General features: G+C 39.4%; 1 protein-coding gene across 3 annotated transcripts in view; it reads right to left on the bottom strand.

Moving 5' to 3' along the window:
• LOC131249143 (ubiquitin carboxyl-terminal hydrolase 8-like) overlaps nucleotides 1-16224 on the bottom strand; it is a 53155-nt gene that overhangs the window by 28721 nt on the left and 8210 nt on the right. For all 3 annotated transcript variants that reach the window (XR_009172685.1, XM_058249719.1, XM_058249720.1), the window contains exons 4-8: nucleotides 10250-10309; nucleotides 9928-10023; nucleotides 2079-2384; nucleotides 1405-1545; nucleotides 635-805 (exon numbers count right to left, since the gene is read on the bottom strand). Coding sequence is in view for 2 of the 3 variants with exons in the window: in XM_058249719.1 (XP_058105702.1) it covers nucleotides 635-805; nucleotides 1405-1545; nucleotides 2079-2384; nucleotides 9928-10023; nucleotides 10250-10309 (774 nt within the window). In the remaining variant the exon portion in view is untranslated. The remainder of the gene's footprint in view (nucleotides 1-634; nucleotides 806-1404; nucleotides 1546-2078; nucleotides 2385-9927; nucleotides 10024-10249; nucleotides 10310-16224) is intronic.

Below are 16224 nucleotides of genomic sequence, written 5' to 3'. Positions count from 1 at the left end.
TCTCAGTATTTTTTTCAAAAAAAAAAAAAAGAGACGTAACGGCCGTTACGGGCGCCATAACATCCATTTCGACCCATATCGTAAAGGTAACAGTGGTGGCCATTACAGCCACTGTTACCGTTACTAAACACCTTGGCCTAGTTGGAGGAGTTTTGAGTACTGTAAATGGATGGAGAGAACAAAATTCCACGTCCAAACTCAAAGGGAGGAAGTGTTGCAATTGGAGGCCAGGATCATCAAACAAGTGTGATTTTGGGGTCGGCACATCCATGGTGAGCCAAGGAAATGAACAGTCAGGATCTCATGCATCTGCAATGCATGCATGGAGATAGAGCATGATACTTAAATTATATGTAGGCATTTAACACAAGATTTTTAACTAAATTCATGTGAGTACTCAATTTTAAGTAGTTTGAGGGCAGTATGAATAGGACCATTGCAAGTCTTCCAACAAGTAATTTGGAACAATTATAAATCTAAGACAGATTTGACAAACAAAATGGTCACCTGAGACTAATTGTGGTTTATCATATGTCCAAGAAAGATTGAAGCAAGAATAATCTTTGCTTCACAACCCAAGAAGCGTGATATCCATGTAAAGAACAGCACAGCAGAAAACTGATCTGATACTTACTTGGCATACATCAACTATGATAGAGTCATTGCGAGCCAGGTGATTTTCCCAGTACTCGTCAGCCACTTCTTCATCCGAGCGCCCATGTGCATCCTTCGCTTCTAAATAAGGCTTGTGTTTCACACGATTCAGATCTTCATGGAGTCCATCCAACAAAAAAGCAAGAAGCTCCTATGAAGGAACCATGGAAACAAATTAACCAATGATTTTATTCAAAGAAAAAAAAAATTAATCAACAGTTCCTTCTAGAATTCAAAAAATTAGAACTTGTGAGCATGGTGTGTGTGAGTGATCCAGGGTTCAATCCCTGGTAGTGTTACCTTTCAAAATGAAAAAGAAAAGAAAAGAAACAAAGGACAAAGTAGGCTACTGCCATTTGACCTATATTTATAAAAGCCCTGTACGAGGGGAAATGCTAAAGAGATCCATGCAAAGGCAGACCGCAGAGGAGATCCGTGGCATGAGTCCATGATCCCTCCATTCATCAAATGCAGATCGTGGAGGAGATCTGTGTCATGAGTCCATGATCCCTCCATTCATCAAATGAGACCCAGTCATGAAGATGCCCTGCACCAAAATTCAGGCTGATCCACTCATTAGGTGGTCACAGATGTACATTGAATAAAGGGATGTTGATGCTTTCTTCAATCCAGATTTTTTAGGCAGGGGCATGTCTACAGTGCGCAACCCATGATGAACAACCCACTCCAATTTTCCTTAACTGCAGATCACTTTAGCACTTCCCTTCTAAGAGAGAAAACTTTACTGACTTGTGAATCGTGCTGGTTAAAGCCACTAAATTGGGGGGCGAAACAACCAAGTGTCGTTTTAAACGATCGGGGTGCAACTGGAGCCCTTCCAGGAGCCCATAACTTCCTTAATAGTTCTCCAAATGCTAAAGCAAGCTCACCCTGACAAAGAAACATGATACTCGTGAGTAGAAAAAGATAGACATATCCCAACCAACAAAATGGAATTTCTATCAGAACATGAACTAAGAAAAAATGAAAGCTCTTATGACCATTGAGAGGAACAGTGGTTCCAGATGCTCCTCCAAGCAACATATGCAAATGCACGACACATGCGAAAGTTGCATGTGTGCAGATCAAGCACATTTATCAGACATCCCCTCACTGCATCTGGTCCTACCTAAAAATCAGACCAGCCATATCAGGTAAGAAACGCAGGAACATTGAATGTAAACCATTGGTTTTCATTTCTCTAACCATCCATTTCTTCGTGCCCACTAGATTAATGGACCAGAGGGATTTCTAGGCCAAGGAACATCCACAGTGGGAACCTCCCCATGAACGTCCTGTATCCAACACATGCCATGTTGGCACCTATGGTACATTTGTGCTTGACACTTGAAGGTGGGGCATCTGGAATTTGCAGTGCTCCACTGTTAAATATAAGATGTTTATTATGGGGGGGGGTAACCTACACCCATGCCCAATGGATTCTGCTGATTTATTTCTCTACTGTAGTCTCCAAGGAAATATTCAACAAGCATATCTGTATGCACCAAACACTGTATTGCACTGTTCATGAAACAAGTATTCCCTAGATTTTGTAATCCTATCAAACCCATTCCAAAGTTTCCACTCAGAGCAGTGCAGTTAGTAAGAACAGTTCCTGTGCTGCCGTTGTTCATATGTGATCCGCTACAAGAGGACATTGTCATCTTAGATCCTTCGGTACGGCACTTTACAGAATCTGACAACCCATACACCTGTAATTCCAAAAGAATCTGCCAAGTAGGATAACACACATAATAATTTGAATCAGTAACCGTGCAGTTGGTACCCAGCTAAGAAAACATTTAAACTTTTAAACAGCATTCTATGGAACCTGTCAAGCAATCATGATTCATGAATCACTGCATTCATATTGTCTGCTATGATAATTCAAGTAGAAAATGCGGATTATCCATTTATAAGCAATCTTTACTATAGAAACATGGGAAGTTGATTTGACTCGATGCAGATCCAAAATAAGTTTCATCTGGAAATCAAACCTGGTGATATCGACTCACAGTTGGACTCAGTTTCATCTAGATACCTAAATGACGATTCCCAACTTTACCGAAGTCTTTCTGACATGTTCATCCCCTCCAAGCTATAACTGAAATTGCGTGATGGGATTGTAAGTCTACCATGGCGTGTGCAGAAGCTTGGCAGAGTTATAGAATTATGGCTAAGTCCTAGAGGGGGGATGATTAGGACCAATTAAAAACTTTACAAATAAACACATTGCCTACTTGAACAATTTACCAATTTAAACTAAGTAAGGCAAATTAACACTAAGGCTTCCAAGCTAACGTGGGTCCAATCACATAGACTACAAGATATGTTATAATGAAGCAACTAGTCTATAAATCAAGATAGTGATCTTATGTGTGGGATGTGCTAACTATTCAAGACCTGACATACATCTAATCATGCATACATAATTCATCAAATTAAGTTCATAAGCATAATTAGAAATGTGCTCAAATGTCAATCACAAATACAAGCATATATAGTGGTTCAGTTTCCCTACTCCACTCCCGGCAGACGCACTCTCCTTGAGTGTACCGGATTTCACTATCGGAAGTTTTCAATAGGTTCACCTCTAACCTTTATAGCCCTACATAAGGGCCTAACGTACATTCTCGTCGAAGACTAAATTGGTTTTCTATAGGCTAACCAACAACCTCGGTCTTAATCCACGGACTTGCATTTACTCCCGTCGAAGCTCCCACGGAGACTAACATGTACGCACCCATGCCCGGTGGACCACGTACACACCCATGTCGGTGAATTCGACCCTACATAAGAGCCTATTCGAGTTTGGGTCACAAACTCTTACACTCAATCCTTCACGAGGAAAGAGTATATGGATGGACTCAGTGTATGGATGGACTCTACAATTGACACTTACCTATCAGATTAAGCCCCTTTGTAGCGCCTTGCTTGGGTTACTTGATCGATGCTCTCCCGTGCTTCAATCAGCTTCCTTTGTGCTCCCATGATCGATAACACCAATGCTTCAGCTCTTACGATCGTTCGCCTTCCATGTGATGTGTCAATGAGGTAAAAGTCAAGGGTGGTGGTGGAATCCCCTACAACTAATGGATAGTTGATTTTCTAGGAAATTCACCTAGATGGGTGTCCTAAAAGATTGATTTAGACAGATTTGATTATTGGTTCATGTCTAACCTCTATAACAAGGTGGAGATTGAGTTCATCTTTAACATAGAGGTTGAAATCCTTATTAGAGTAGTAAAGCTCAAGAAAATTAATCAAATCTCATAGGTGTAGAGGCTTTGGATGAGGGATATGAGTGGGGATTCACCTAGGCTTCTATTGCACCAAAAACCCATCACCTTGTCCAAATACTAAATGCCCTATATAAAGGAACCAAGTTTCAATGGTAAAAAAAAAAGGGTAGAAAACGGCACCTTCAATTGATCGAGCGATGCTTCGATCAATCAATAATATTCCAGCATTTTTTCAAAAGTTTGTTGGATGATTTGATTGTCATTGATCGACTGACCAGGGTCTGTCAATCGATCAACAATTCGATCGAGACCGCTCGATGATATGTTGATACTATCAAGAAAATCCAAAAAAAGAGATGTGCTTGATGGACATCTCTAGCTCCCATCGATAGATCGACCACATCTATCGATCGATCGACCAGGACTACCGATCAATCGAACCTTCTATCGACGGCATAAAAGAGCCTGTTGGTTTGGGCAATTTTGTTTCCAATAGCTCGGAACCTTTATAGTCTATCTAAGCATGTTCCAATTGAACTCCTAAGGCTAAGGGGTGATCAAACAAGAGTTTTCTAGTTATGGTTAGGATCATCTAGAGGTTAGTAAGTTATTAAGTGTCTAAGGTTAGGGTCACCAAGGCACCTCATTTACTTGTTCTTCACTCCTTAATGCTTCATGTCCTCTTCTGTCTTCGGTCTTCAGCTTTCAAAGGCTCAACTGACTACATGACATACGAATTCACATGATTAACAAAACGAGTGCACACGTAAGTGCACTAACAATAACCTCCCTTTTAAGTTCATGTTTTGTCAAAGGAAAGAAAGAACATGGGAAGGAAAGAAACTCAAAGAGACTTGGATGTCCAGCCCTCTTTATATATTAAGTGAATAGCATAATTACATAAACTATCCTTAAAGAAAATGGTAAAAAAGGAACAAAAATAAAAGAGAGCTAATAAAAGGGGAGTCCCACATCCCAAGTCATGCCCAAGTAAAGGCAATGGCCCATGGCCCAATTATGTCAACATGTTTCACTTTTGAGAGATGTGGGAAGTTGTCTACTAATTTTGTGGAGACTTTGAATTTGAATAGTAGTTAGGTCATTCAGCAACATAAATATCCTCCAGAGTCCACCGATATCCAAATAGCAATGTGACTCATCACGAGGCCAAGGGTTTGGTGTTCCTTTATCTCCATTTTGTGGAAAATATTTTAATGTCACCAGTGATGGAACATTACAACTAGTCTCTTCTATCAGATGATGCATAGACATTTTCATGTTCTAAATGTGTTTCTTCTTACTAAGGTCACAAAGAAATTGTTTTCAATATGTTATTTAATTTTCAGGCCTGATCGGGTTATTGAAGGTCAAGAAGATAGAACAAGTTATAGAAGGACAATGGGGATGGAATTTACATTCATTGGAGTGAATTTGTTTAGATCAGTTGTTGATGGTGACTTCATATAGGAAAAATGCTTGCTACAATTTGCCACCGTAAAATAAGAATACACAGTAGCTAGATGTAGGGATATTTGTCTAGTCAGCATCAAAACATTCAATTATAGAGAGAGGAACTTGAGTTAATGTAAGGGCCATCAAAAAGAATGGCTTTAACAAAAAGAAGTGTTAGTACGTAATAAAGAGAGAGAGAGAGAGAGAGAATAGGCAAGAGAAAAGAGAAAGGAAAGAAAAAGAATGGAAAAGAGGAGAAGTTCCAAGTTGGACATTCCCACACTTGTTCTTATTCACTCAAGTCATAAAACCAAAATACAAAAATTACCCCTCACCTGATACAATTTACAATATATGCCCCTGGGAATATAAAATATGCACAAGGACAGGAACTAAAGGGCAGAAAAGGAGGATTAGGTAGGTTGTGTGATCACAGTCTATCGTAAAGGCTGTTACGAGGCCATAAAGGCCATTACATAAAGCGGTAAAGGTAACAATGGCAACCGTTGCACGTTATAGAGTTGTATAATCACAGTGTGCCACAGAGGCCATTATGGGGCCATAAAGGCCATTACATAAAGGTAACGGTGGCAACCATTACATGTTACGGGGTCGTAAAGGCTATAATAGCCAATACGGAAAAAATGACACATAGAGTCCATTACGCCCAAGGTATTCAAAATCGGCTACGTAAATGGCCATTACATAATGATAACAGTCATAACCGTTACACATTATGGGTCGAAATGGCCGTTACAGAAAAAATAGGCCGTAACGATCCGTAATGGACCTGTAACAATTTTTTCAAAAAATAAAAAAAGTTCGTAACGGCCCTGTAACAATTTTTTCAAAAAATAAAAAAAGTTCGTAACAGCCGTTATGGCCCGTATCATAACAGTAACAGTGATGGCCGTTACGACCACCGTTACCATTTTGGAACACCTTGGTTACGCCCCCTGTAAAGGCCGTAACGACCTCACAACAGTCTAGTACGAGACTGATACAAGTTTTTTTTGGATTTGTTTTCAAAAAATTTAAATTTAAATAAATAAATAAATAAATAAATAATTAAAAAAAAAAGACCGTAACGGATATTACGGCCCCGTAACAGTCATTACACCCCGTATTGTAAAAGTAACAATGGTAGCCAGTACGACCACCATTACCGTTATAGAATACATTGGATCACACGGCCCATATTAATCAACGTCAACACCCCCCCCCTTCAAAAGATGGAGAATAGATGTCATCAATGCCTAGCTTAGAAAAAATACACTTAGGCTGACTGCGAGCAAGAGCTTTAATGAACACATCAGTAATTTGATCTTGAGACTTGACATACGATGTAGGAATGTCAGCATTGTTAACTTTCTCAAAGGATAAAGTGGCAGTCGATACTGATGTTTGCACTATGCAATTTCATTTTATCAAGGACTATGAGGACATGAGAACAATGTAGCTAAAGGCGCAAGGCACATCTGTCCCTGTAGCGCGCACACCTAGGGATTCCAAGGGCAATTTTTAATTCCAAAAATAAATAAATAAATAAAACATATGGATATCTAACATAAAAAAGACACATTTAGTGCAAGCACCCAGGCCTTGAACCCACGCCCTAGGTAAACACTTCACCAAGGTCTTATGTATGCGCCCGGGTCTCCTTTGACTACACTACATGAGACATGACGAAGAGTACCATGAATGGATAAGTGAGACAAAAGGGTTGTAGAAGAAAAATATCTCACCAGCACAACCACATTGAAACATTTGAACGTGACTATTGAGTTGATTTTCAACTATTTGATGGAAGTTCATAAAACAAGAAATAACACCCATTCATGCTTCAAAAGATAAAATAAAGTGCATTGACTCAAATCATCAAAAACAACATAAAAGCAGATATTTAAATTTATTTTTAAAAAAAAAAAGAAAAAAGGAAATATGTGTAGGGCCCCATTATCCAAGAAAAGAATCTGCTCATTTATCATTAATTGGAAAGGTGACTTTACAACTTTTGTCCATATGATGACTCATACAAAGAGAAAAGGATTTGGACTTGGTACTGACACTAATAACGTCTCTCAAATGAAGAAAATAAAGAGTACATGCAGTACAATGACCAAGAAATTGATGCTAGATGAAGGACAAAGCAACAAATGAGAAAGGTAACACAACATAAAGCCTAATCAGACTAGAGAAAGTAGCACATAGAGGCTACCAAATCTAGTTTCCAGAGCGAGGAGTTGATTGGTCTTCTCAGAATGCATCAAAGAGTGAATTCAAAGTAAGGAAATCTTTGGTGAGTTGAGAAACGTATCTGAGGTTCTTTTGAAGATGAGGCACATGCGGAACATTAAACACAATTAACCTATGACTGGCAACGGAAATGGAAGTGGGTCTAATATAAGAAAAGGAAAGAGAGAGAGAGAGAGAGAGAGAGAGAGAGAGAGAGAGACTATCATTACCAACCATAACAGAAGATGGACCAACGTGAGAAGCAAGCTGAGAAAGCATAGGTAAATCACTAGTCATGTGTCAAGTAATATCAATGTCGGGTTACCACGCCAGATCAAATGAGAAGCAAGTGCAAGATTCTTAAACGCCGTAGGTGCATATGGAAAGTAATTTATTCACAAAAAACTGCTTGTGAACTAAGGGTACTCTTTTTTTTTTTGGAAAGATACCAACGGCCTGTTTGATTAATAGGAAAAGGAAAGAAAACGTAACAATTACACCAATGATGATTTCCATGAGCTCTATAGAAATGTGGATTTCTAAGGTTTCCATTTTTAGGGGTCTTGTTTGAAAAGCAGGTGAAAATATGATAATTGTGTAACAATGTTCACTTCAAATCTTGAGCTAGAGAATTTGACTATGGAAAAAGGTAATGATTGCTATAAGGAACTCATTATTTCTTTCTAACCAAACATAATGAAACATCCAATCATGGAAAAAGTGCTTCATTTACCTTTCTTTTCCCACTTTTCCACCAGGACCTAAGTGAAAAATAGGTCGGTCATATATGAAATAGATAAGAGGATGTGGCAAGAAAAAAATCAGAGGGAGAAGAGGTGGTCAATTTTTTAAAATAACAAAAAACGGGGGGGGGACTGGAAGAAGGGGGGCTGAACAAAGAACTCATTTAGAGAGAGGTTTATGGTTAGGACTTGTTTTACAAAAAAAAAAAAAGGAGGGGGGGGTAGGAGATGACAAAGAGAGAAAAGAATAGGATATGGAAGAGCCACATGGCTAGTCTTTAGGGTTTGAAGGAAGATGAAGAGGCACTAACCCAATAGGACGTACCACTGGTTTTAGCCTAGTGACAAATAACCACATGGAGCATATAAATAGCATAAACCATGTAGAGTATGCTATTTGGTGCGAAGTGCACACTACACGCTATGTAGCATGTAGCATACATAGCCTGCGCTACAGTAAATTTTGGTTCTAAGCTTTAAAATCTTAAGTATTTTGTTCCAAAACTGCTATGTTAGCTCAGCATCTATTGAAAAATGGTCATGACTCATCCTCCTCACACGCAGCACTCAAGTACATCTATCCAGACTATCCGAGTTGTAGGTACTATTGTTTATGGAACATATCTCTAAAATCACACCTATCAGGCCATTGTAATCGCCTGTACCAGCATGCCAGGTTTACAGCTGAAGAGTTACAACCATTTTGAATGATGTAAAATTAACACTGTGAGCTAGTTTTTAAGAAACAGAAGCTTTTAAAGAAGAGAGGTGTTAATGCCTGAACGAACCTGTCAGCCACCATATGCAAATATTACAGCAATTATGATCTAACCACAATGACGTAACCTACCAAATTTCTTTATCTGATCCTGTTCAAGAAGTCTTCAAGGATTAGGAATGTTGAACCCAAAGTCTTCAATGATCCCCTCATAGATGCAGTGAATTAGATTTAGGTCAGACCTCGTTAGTACTGCAGCTACTGCTGTATTAGAAAAACATTACTACAGAAACCAAGTCTCCCGCTAGTCCTAGCCTGAGCTTCAACCACCATGTTTCATCAACAAAGACCAATATTGGATTATTTAGCATTGAAAATGCAGAAAGATTAATAGAATATTTTTCATAAAAATTCAAAGCATGGTAGTGTTGTAACATTTTCCAAACCTGCTGGGTTTGGTCAGAAATCCCCAGATAGGGAAATTGTTGCAGATTTCCTAATCATTAAAAACATATACATCTTTAGTGGAAGCCTTCAAGTTGATAATTAAAGATAGAATGAAAATTTCGCAATGCTTCATGAGTAAATAATATTTGCATCTAGAATAAAAATATAAGCAAAGCAAGTCTTGAGCCCCCAGGGGCTACAAGTTACAACTAAGCATTCACTTCCAATACATCAATCTTTGCGTTACGTGCATGATATCTGTAAAAAGTAAAATTTTAAAGGCAATCACTATTTAAAGCAAAGTAGGACCAGAAACCTTTGATTGAACTCAAATGGTTGTTGGAGCCTACTAGAGTTGCATGACACTTAACATCTTACACATATAGGGGGCAAATACAAGGTAACATAACCCACACTGAACAAATCAACTAGCTACCTCTTGATCTGATTGGCGTTGACAATCCTTCGAGATATTATTTCTCTCACCTACGAAATACAGATTTGTCTGCCCAGAGAAGTCCCAGATGCGTATCTGTGCGAGCATAAAATAAAATGAATGAACCATCCAATAAGACCTGTCAACAGCCAGGCCAGGGGTTGGCTTCGGCCCAGATTTTGAACTGATTGGGCAGCCCTATTCAAAATTTTGATATTGCTTCACCAAGCCCAGCTGATTGAAAGCCCTACAACCAATGCTGCTGGAGGTCTCACAATCAATGCTGAAAGCAACAAACTGAATCCATATATAGGCAACATACCGGTTCGGATTCGGCACTGAAAATCTTGCAGGCTCTTTTGTAAAATTCTACTGCATTATCCTGATAGATGGACCGATAATTAGAACATACAACAATGAAGAACTACAACAAACCGTAAAGATTACCTTTCGAAACAAAATCAAGAAATTCAAAGACAAAAAATGCCTCAATTTGGCTTTTACACTTCAACAACGAGGCGGTGTTTACCATTACTAAAGAGGAAACCACAACACTACTCGGTCCAAATCAATGTGACATGAGCTTGTCATAAACTTTTTGGCTAATATGGTCATGGACTCATGGCCCACTAGGAAGTAATATGTTCATGAATAGTTCACAAGTGACTAACATATGTGCATATTCTCCTGCGAAGACAGACAAGGAGAACCTGAAACTGATAGATATTTGAAGTTGACTGCCAAAAGCACATATAGTACTCAATTAACCTTACCTATACAGGTAATTCTATAAATGAACAATGATTGTACAATACAGGGAATCAATAGTGTGGACATGGATAACTATAATGATTACCTTTTCCAGTACTATAGCCCAATGGATTCTTCTTCTTCTTTTTTAAAGGGCATTGTTTGGGTACCAAGTGGAAATGACATAATCATCGAATGATGGCCATCTCATATCTTGCACCAAATAACTACTACTATGGATAAGGGTAATGATTGCTTTGCAAAATCCATAGTTTTCTTTGCAATCCAGACAGCAAGAAACATCAAATCGAGAGAATATTTTATTTTCCCATGGATTCTTCACATCCAAACAGGCCCTGACTATAAACAATATTTAGATCTTACAAAAGAGCTTTCCAAATTATGTTGGTTCATATAGTTTCAATTATCAAATCTAAACTCGAGCTATTAATAATTTATTGCCACACAAGGACTTCGTCTTCACAGAATCAATATAGTTGATGTTAGTCTTCAATATATATATATATATGTTGAGGTATATTAGATATATTCAGTCATCTTATGGCGCACCATATCCTTATGGATAATGGTGTATGCTTTAGACTTCAATTGCATTTATTTTGAGCTTATCTCTTGTGACTGATTAATATTAGAAATAAAGAGATTTAGAGGAGAGATGCATACAAGTCCTCTCTCCTCGTCTCTCCTTATATCTACATGGTATCAAAACCTCTTAGCTTGTCTTCCTTTTTTTGTTTTAGGAGCCCATTGTTCCTTTCTCTCTGTATGATGATGAAAAAGGTATAGATTTTCAGTCATCATCATCATATAGGGTCCATCACCCTGTTTGAAACCACCATCATCAACCAACCTCCATCGCTGATGTTGGATCTGCCAGCAACAGCTCCAGATCCGTCACTGGACATCCAGACACTATCAACGTCCCTGCACAGACTCCAATCCTCAAAATCACAGAATCACCATCTACCGATTAAGACCCTTGACTCGTAAACCGAATCCACCGCTACCTTAGAGATGACCGGATCTACCTCTTCTCCAGCCAAACAACCATCCTCTACATCCAAATGTGGACTGAGATCATTGCCAGATCTGCCATTGATCCTAATTTTGCATTCTCTAGTGATGGCCATTGCCACCCATCAAATGTTTGTACCTCAAATCTGGCAAAATCCCTCAACCAACCTTTGGCACCCATTTTCACTGCTATCTCCAATTGTTAGCGCTAACATCTACATTCCAACCAAATCCACATCTGTTGCAGCCACCATCTGCACCCATTGCAAACCAACATAGAACCATCTTCCCCATCAATCTCGTTATCTCAAACCCTTAACTGCCATTATTGGCAGCCCTTACAGACCTAGCACCATTAAAATTCCGTAGCCGGATTCTCTCGCCATCACTCCATTGCTTCATCACCTCCATCTTCGATCAGTAGAGATTCACCTTAACTATCTTTGTTTTTACCACCAACCATCAAGATACATCCATCTATGCCCATCTAAACCGGAGCTTCTTCCCCTTTTGCCCTCTTTACCTTTCCTTTTTTTTCTTTTGGTTTGCTTCCAGTGCTCTGCAAGTGCACTAAACTACCAGTGCACGCTCACTACCACCGTAATATACAAGACATTTGTTCTCTCTACCACTCAAGTCTTTGTTTCCTGATATGATGGGCCTTTTAATGCAGAGGCATTTTCACACCGGGCTCGAGTAGAGTAGCTTGTGGGATACGGGGACACACTCGGGGTGGGTAGCCCATGTGAGGTAGGCCCCACCCGTGTGAGGCGGTACCCATGTGATGTGGGGCCCACGAGGGGGATTCGGCCGAGGTCCTAACCAGTGTTCAAAATATCGGTATTGCGTTATGTATCACACCCTTGGGATATAGATACGTATTGGTTATCACACGGGATATATCATTTATATCGCATAATTTATCGCACTTTTTGGGAAACATGGGGAAACATTGGAAAAATGGTTGAATTTTTCAATGAAACTTCAGGGATTGTCAAAAAAGATCTTAATACATTTTAAATCATAACATTGCAAATAAAAAAAAATTGCACACAATAGGTTTCCTTTGTATAAGGTCCTAAAGCCAAGCGTTGTCTGATTGAACTAAGGCAACTATATTAAAATAAAATGCATAATATTTATATATGTATCAAGAGATATATGAAAACACAATTATTATTAGGGCAAAAAAATTCTAACATCTGATTAGTGGACACTTAATTGTTAAAACAAATCCATCAGACACAATTATTATTATGTGGGCCACACCTCAATGTGTGCGTGATATATCTACACTATCCATCCTTCTTGTCAATTCATTTTAGGACATGGGCCCAAAAATGAAGCAGATCCAATTCTCAGGTGGACCACACCACAAGAAACAATGGGCCTTAGGAAGTTTTTAATGGTGTACCATAGGAAATAGTTCTTAATAACCATTGAAAACCTTTTATGGGCCATAAAAGTTTTAGATCAAGCTGATATTGCATTTTCTTTCCATCCAAATCTGTATGACCTTATCAATAGGTTGGATGTTCAATAAACATTATTGTGGACACTAGGAAGCTTTTAATAGTGGAAGTTCAATGATCACCTTTTCTAGTGGTGTGATCTACTTGAAACTTTTATCGGCTTCATTTTTTGGATCATATCCTAAAATAATATGGAAAAACATATGGATGGCATGGATGTATAATACATCTATAGAGGTGGGCCCTACGGTCAGGGCCTCACCCACAACGCTGGTGGGGTCCTACTCCCCAAGTTGGGCATGTACGCATAGCGGGAAGTTCCTACACTGAGATACCAGGTGGGGCCACCGTGATATTTGTGAGAAATCCAAATTGTCCATCCATTTTGTGAGCTCATTTTAGGTCATGCGACCAGAAATGAGGTGGATCCAAAACTCAAGTGGGTCGGACGAGAGTAAATGTCGAGGAAAGAGTTTCCCACCGTTGAAACCTTCCTGGGATCTACCTTGATGTTTATATGCCATCCAAACCGTTTATAAGGTCATTCCTACTCGGATGAAGTGAAAACACCATAAACATGGCTTGATATGAAACTTCGTGGCCATACAAATGCTTCAAACAGTAGTCACTGAATCCCCACTGTTTCCTCTTGTGCGTCCCACTTGAGTTTTGGATACACTTCATTTTTTATCGCATGTCCTAAAATGAACTCCCAAAACGGATGGGCGGTGTGGATTTATCACAAACATGACGGTGGGCCCCACCTAACATCCCAACGTAGGAACTTCTTAGGAAGGATTTTCATGGGAAATCTGTCCTGTGCTCAATCCATGCGGAACAGCAATGTGGGTGGGACCCTGACTATGGGCCCCACCATGATATATTTGTTGTATCCACACCATCCATGCATTTGGAGAGATCATTCTAGGTTATGAGCCAAAGAATGAAGCCCATCCAAAGCTCAAGTGGATCCCACCACAGAAAACAATGGGGACAATGATGACCACCGTTGAAACCATCCTAGGGCCCACCATGATGTTTATTTGAGATCCAACCTGTTCATAAGTTCATGGAGATATGGACTATGGGAAAACACAAATATCAGCATGATCGAAAACTTCTGTGGCCCTCAGGAAGTTTTTAATGGTAAGCATCAATTCCCACTGTTTTCTGTTATGGGTTCCACTTGAGCTTTGGATATGCATAGTTCTTTGTCCCATGACCTAAATTGATCTCTCTAAACAAATGGACGGAATGGATATATACATCAAGGTGGGCCCCACCGTATGGGTTGCACCGTCTTAAGTGCAACCGGAGTCGCGTCGAATCCACGACTCAGAATCGGAAGCGGATTGCGTACTGAGTTGACTCTGTGGGGCCCACCATTCATGCATTTTATCAACTCCGTCCATCCATTTTATCATATAATTTTAGGACTTTAGACCAAAAATTAATCATATCCAAAGCTCAAGTGGACCACACCACCTGAAACAGTGTGAATTGAATTCTACCGTTGAAAATTTCTTGGGGGCACACAGAAGTTTTAGATCAAGATGACATTTGTGTTTTCCCTTCATCCATGTCCGTTTGATCTTATGAACAGTTTGAATGACAAATAAACATCAATGGGGTCCTCAAAAAGGTTTCAACGGTGGAAATCAATACCTACATTGTTTCCTTTAGTATGGACTACTTGAGCTTTTGATATACTTCATTTTTGGGCTCAACCCCTAAAATGATGTGCAAAAACGGATGGACGGCATGGATAAACCACATGAATTCACAGTGGGCGCAACAGAATTTACTCAGTACCATAGAGCATACTAAGTAACTCAGTAGCAATCCAATTTCCTCCGAATCAAAAGAAGAAACCGACTCTTCTTCTCCGTTAAAGGCGTAGCCCGCAAGCCCTACGATTTCAAATCCATTCAAAATCCCAAAAATTTCTCTCCTTTCTTTCTTTTTTCAAAATCCCAACCCAAATCCCAAAAACCTCAATGAAAATCTGATTTCTTTCAAAGCGATTTTATCCAGAAGAAGAAAAAAAAAAGGGTTTTAATCTTATACGGCATTGTCGATGATTGCCCACCAAATCTAGTCAAAGGCCACACCTTCAGGCAGATTTGAGGTAAGAGATTTTTTCCTATTTATTATTTATTTATTTATTTTCGAATTTCTTGAATCGTAGGTGGTAACCAAGATATTCCGACGATATCGTGTATGCAATCAAGGGAAAAGTCATAATAAATGCCAATATATCATCGATATCGGCAATATCGCATGATATTTTATGATATTTGTGCGATATATCGCACGATACACAGATTCCATGATTTTTTTTGTATTTCTGAGGGAAATCTTAAGGGTTTCGTATCGCCGACCATCGATAACAATAATATCGACCGATAGTATCGATACTACGAACACTGGTCCTAACTCATGCGATGTGAGGCTTGGGCTATGAGATAAAGGAATTAATTCACCATGCTCTATCAGTTCAAGCTTTTAGAGCAAGTGATTAATTGTCTTGCATCAAAGTGGTATCAGAGCCAAGTTGGTCTCACGTTCAAGACTCCTCACCGGGGATGATTAATGCAGGGGCATTTTCACACCAGGCTCGAGTGGGGTAGCCTATGGGATGTGGGGACACTCGGGATGAGCGGAACCCATGTGAGGCGATACTCATGTGATATGGGGCCCATGAGGGGGGTTCGGCCGAGGTCCTAACCCATGCGATGCGAGGCCTGGGCTATGAGATAAAGGGATTAATTCACCATGCTCTATCAGTTCGATCTTTTAGAGCAAGTGGTTAATTGTCCCGCATCACCTTTTGACCAAACCTGTTTTCCGATGTGCCAAGTGATTGCTCACTATTACTGCTAAATCATTAGAAGACTACTCCTATTCAAATCTTTTTCGAGCTTCTAATTAGAACCAGTGTTATTACCAATCTGCTATTGGAACATTCTAGAGCCACAGAAAATCACAACCATTGAAAATGTCAAGGTGCTATCAAAAGAGCCAACCAGCAATTCAAATC

This window comes from Magnolia sinica, chromosome 6 (genome assembly GCF_029962835.1).
Source record: "Magnolia sinica isolate HGM2019 chromosome 6, MsV1, whole genome shotgun sequence".
Classification (NCBI taxonomy): Eukaryota; Viridiplantae; Streptophyta; class Magnoliopsida; order Magnoliales; family Magnoliaceae; genus Magnolia; species Magnolia sinica.
Note: the sequence above shows the minus strand (reverse complement) of the source record. Positions and strands in the feature narration are given on the sequence as shown.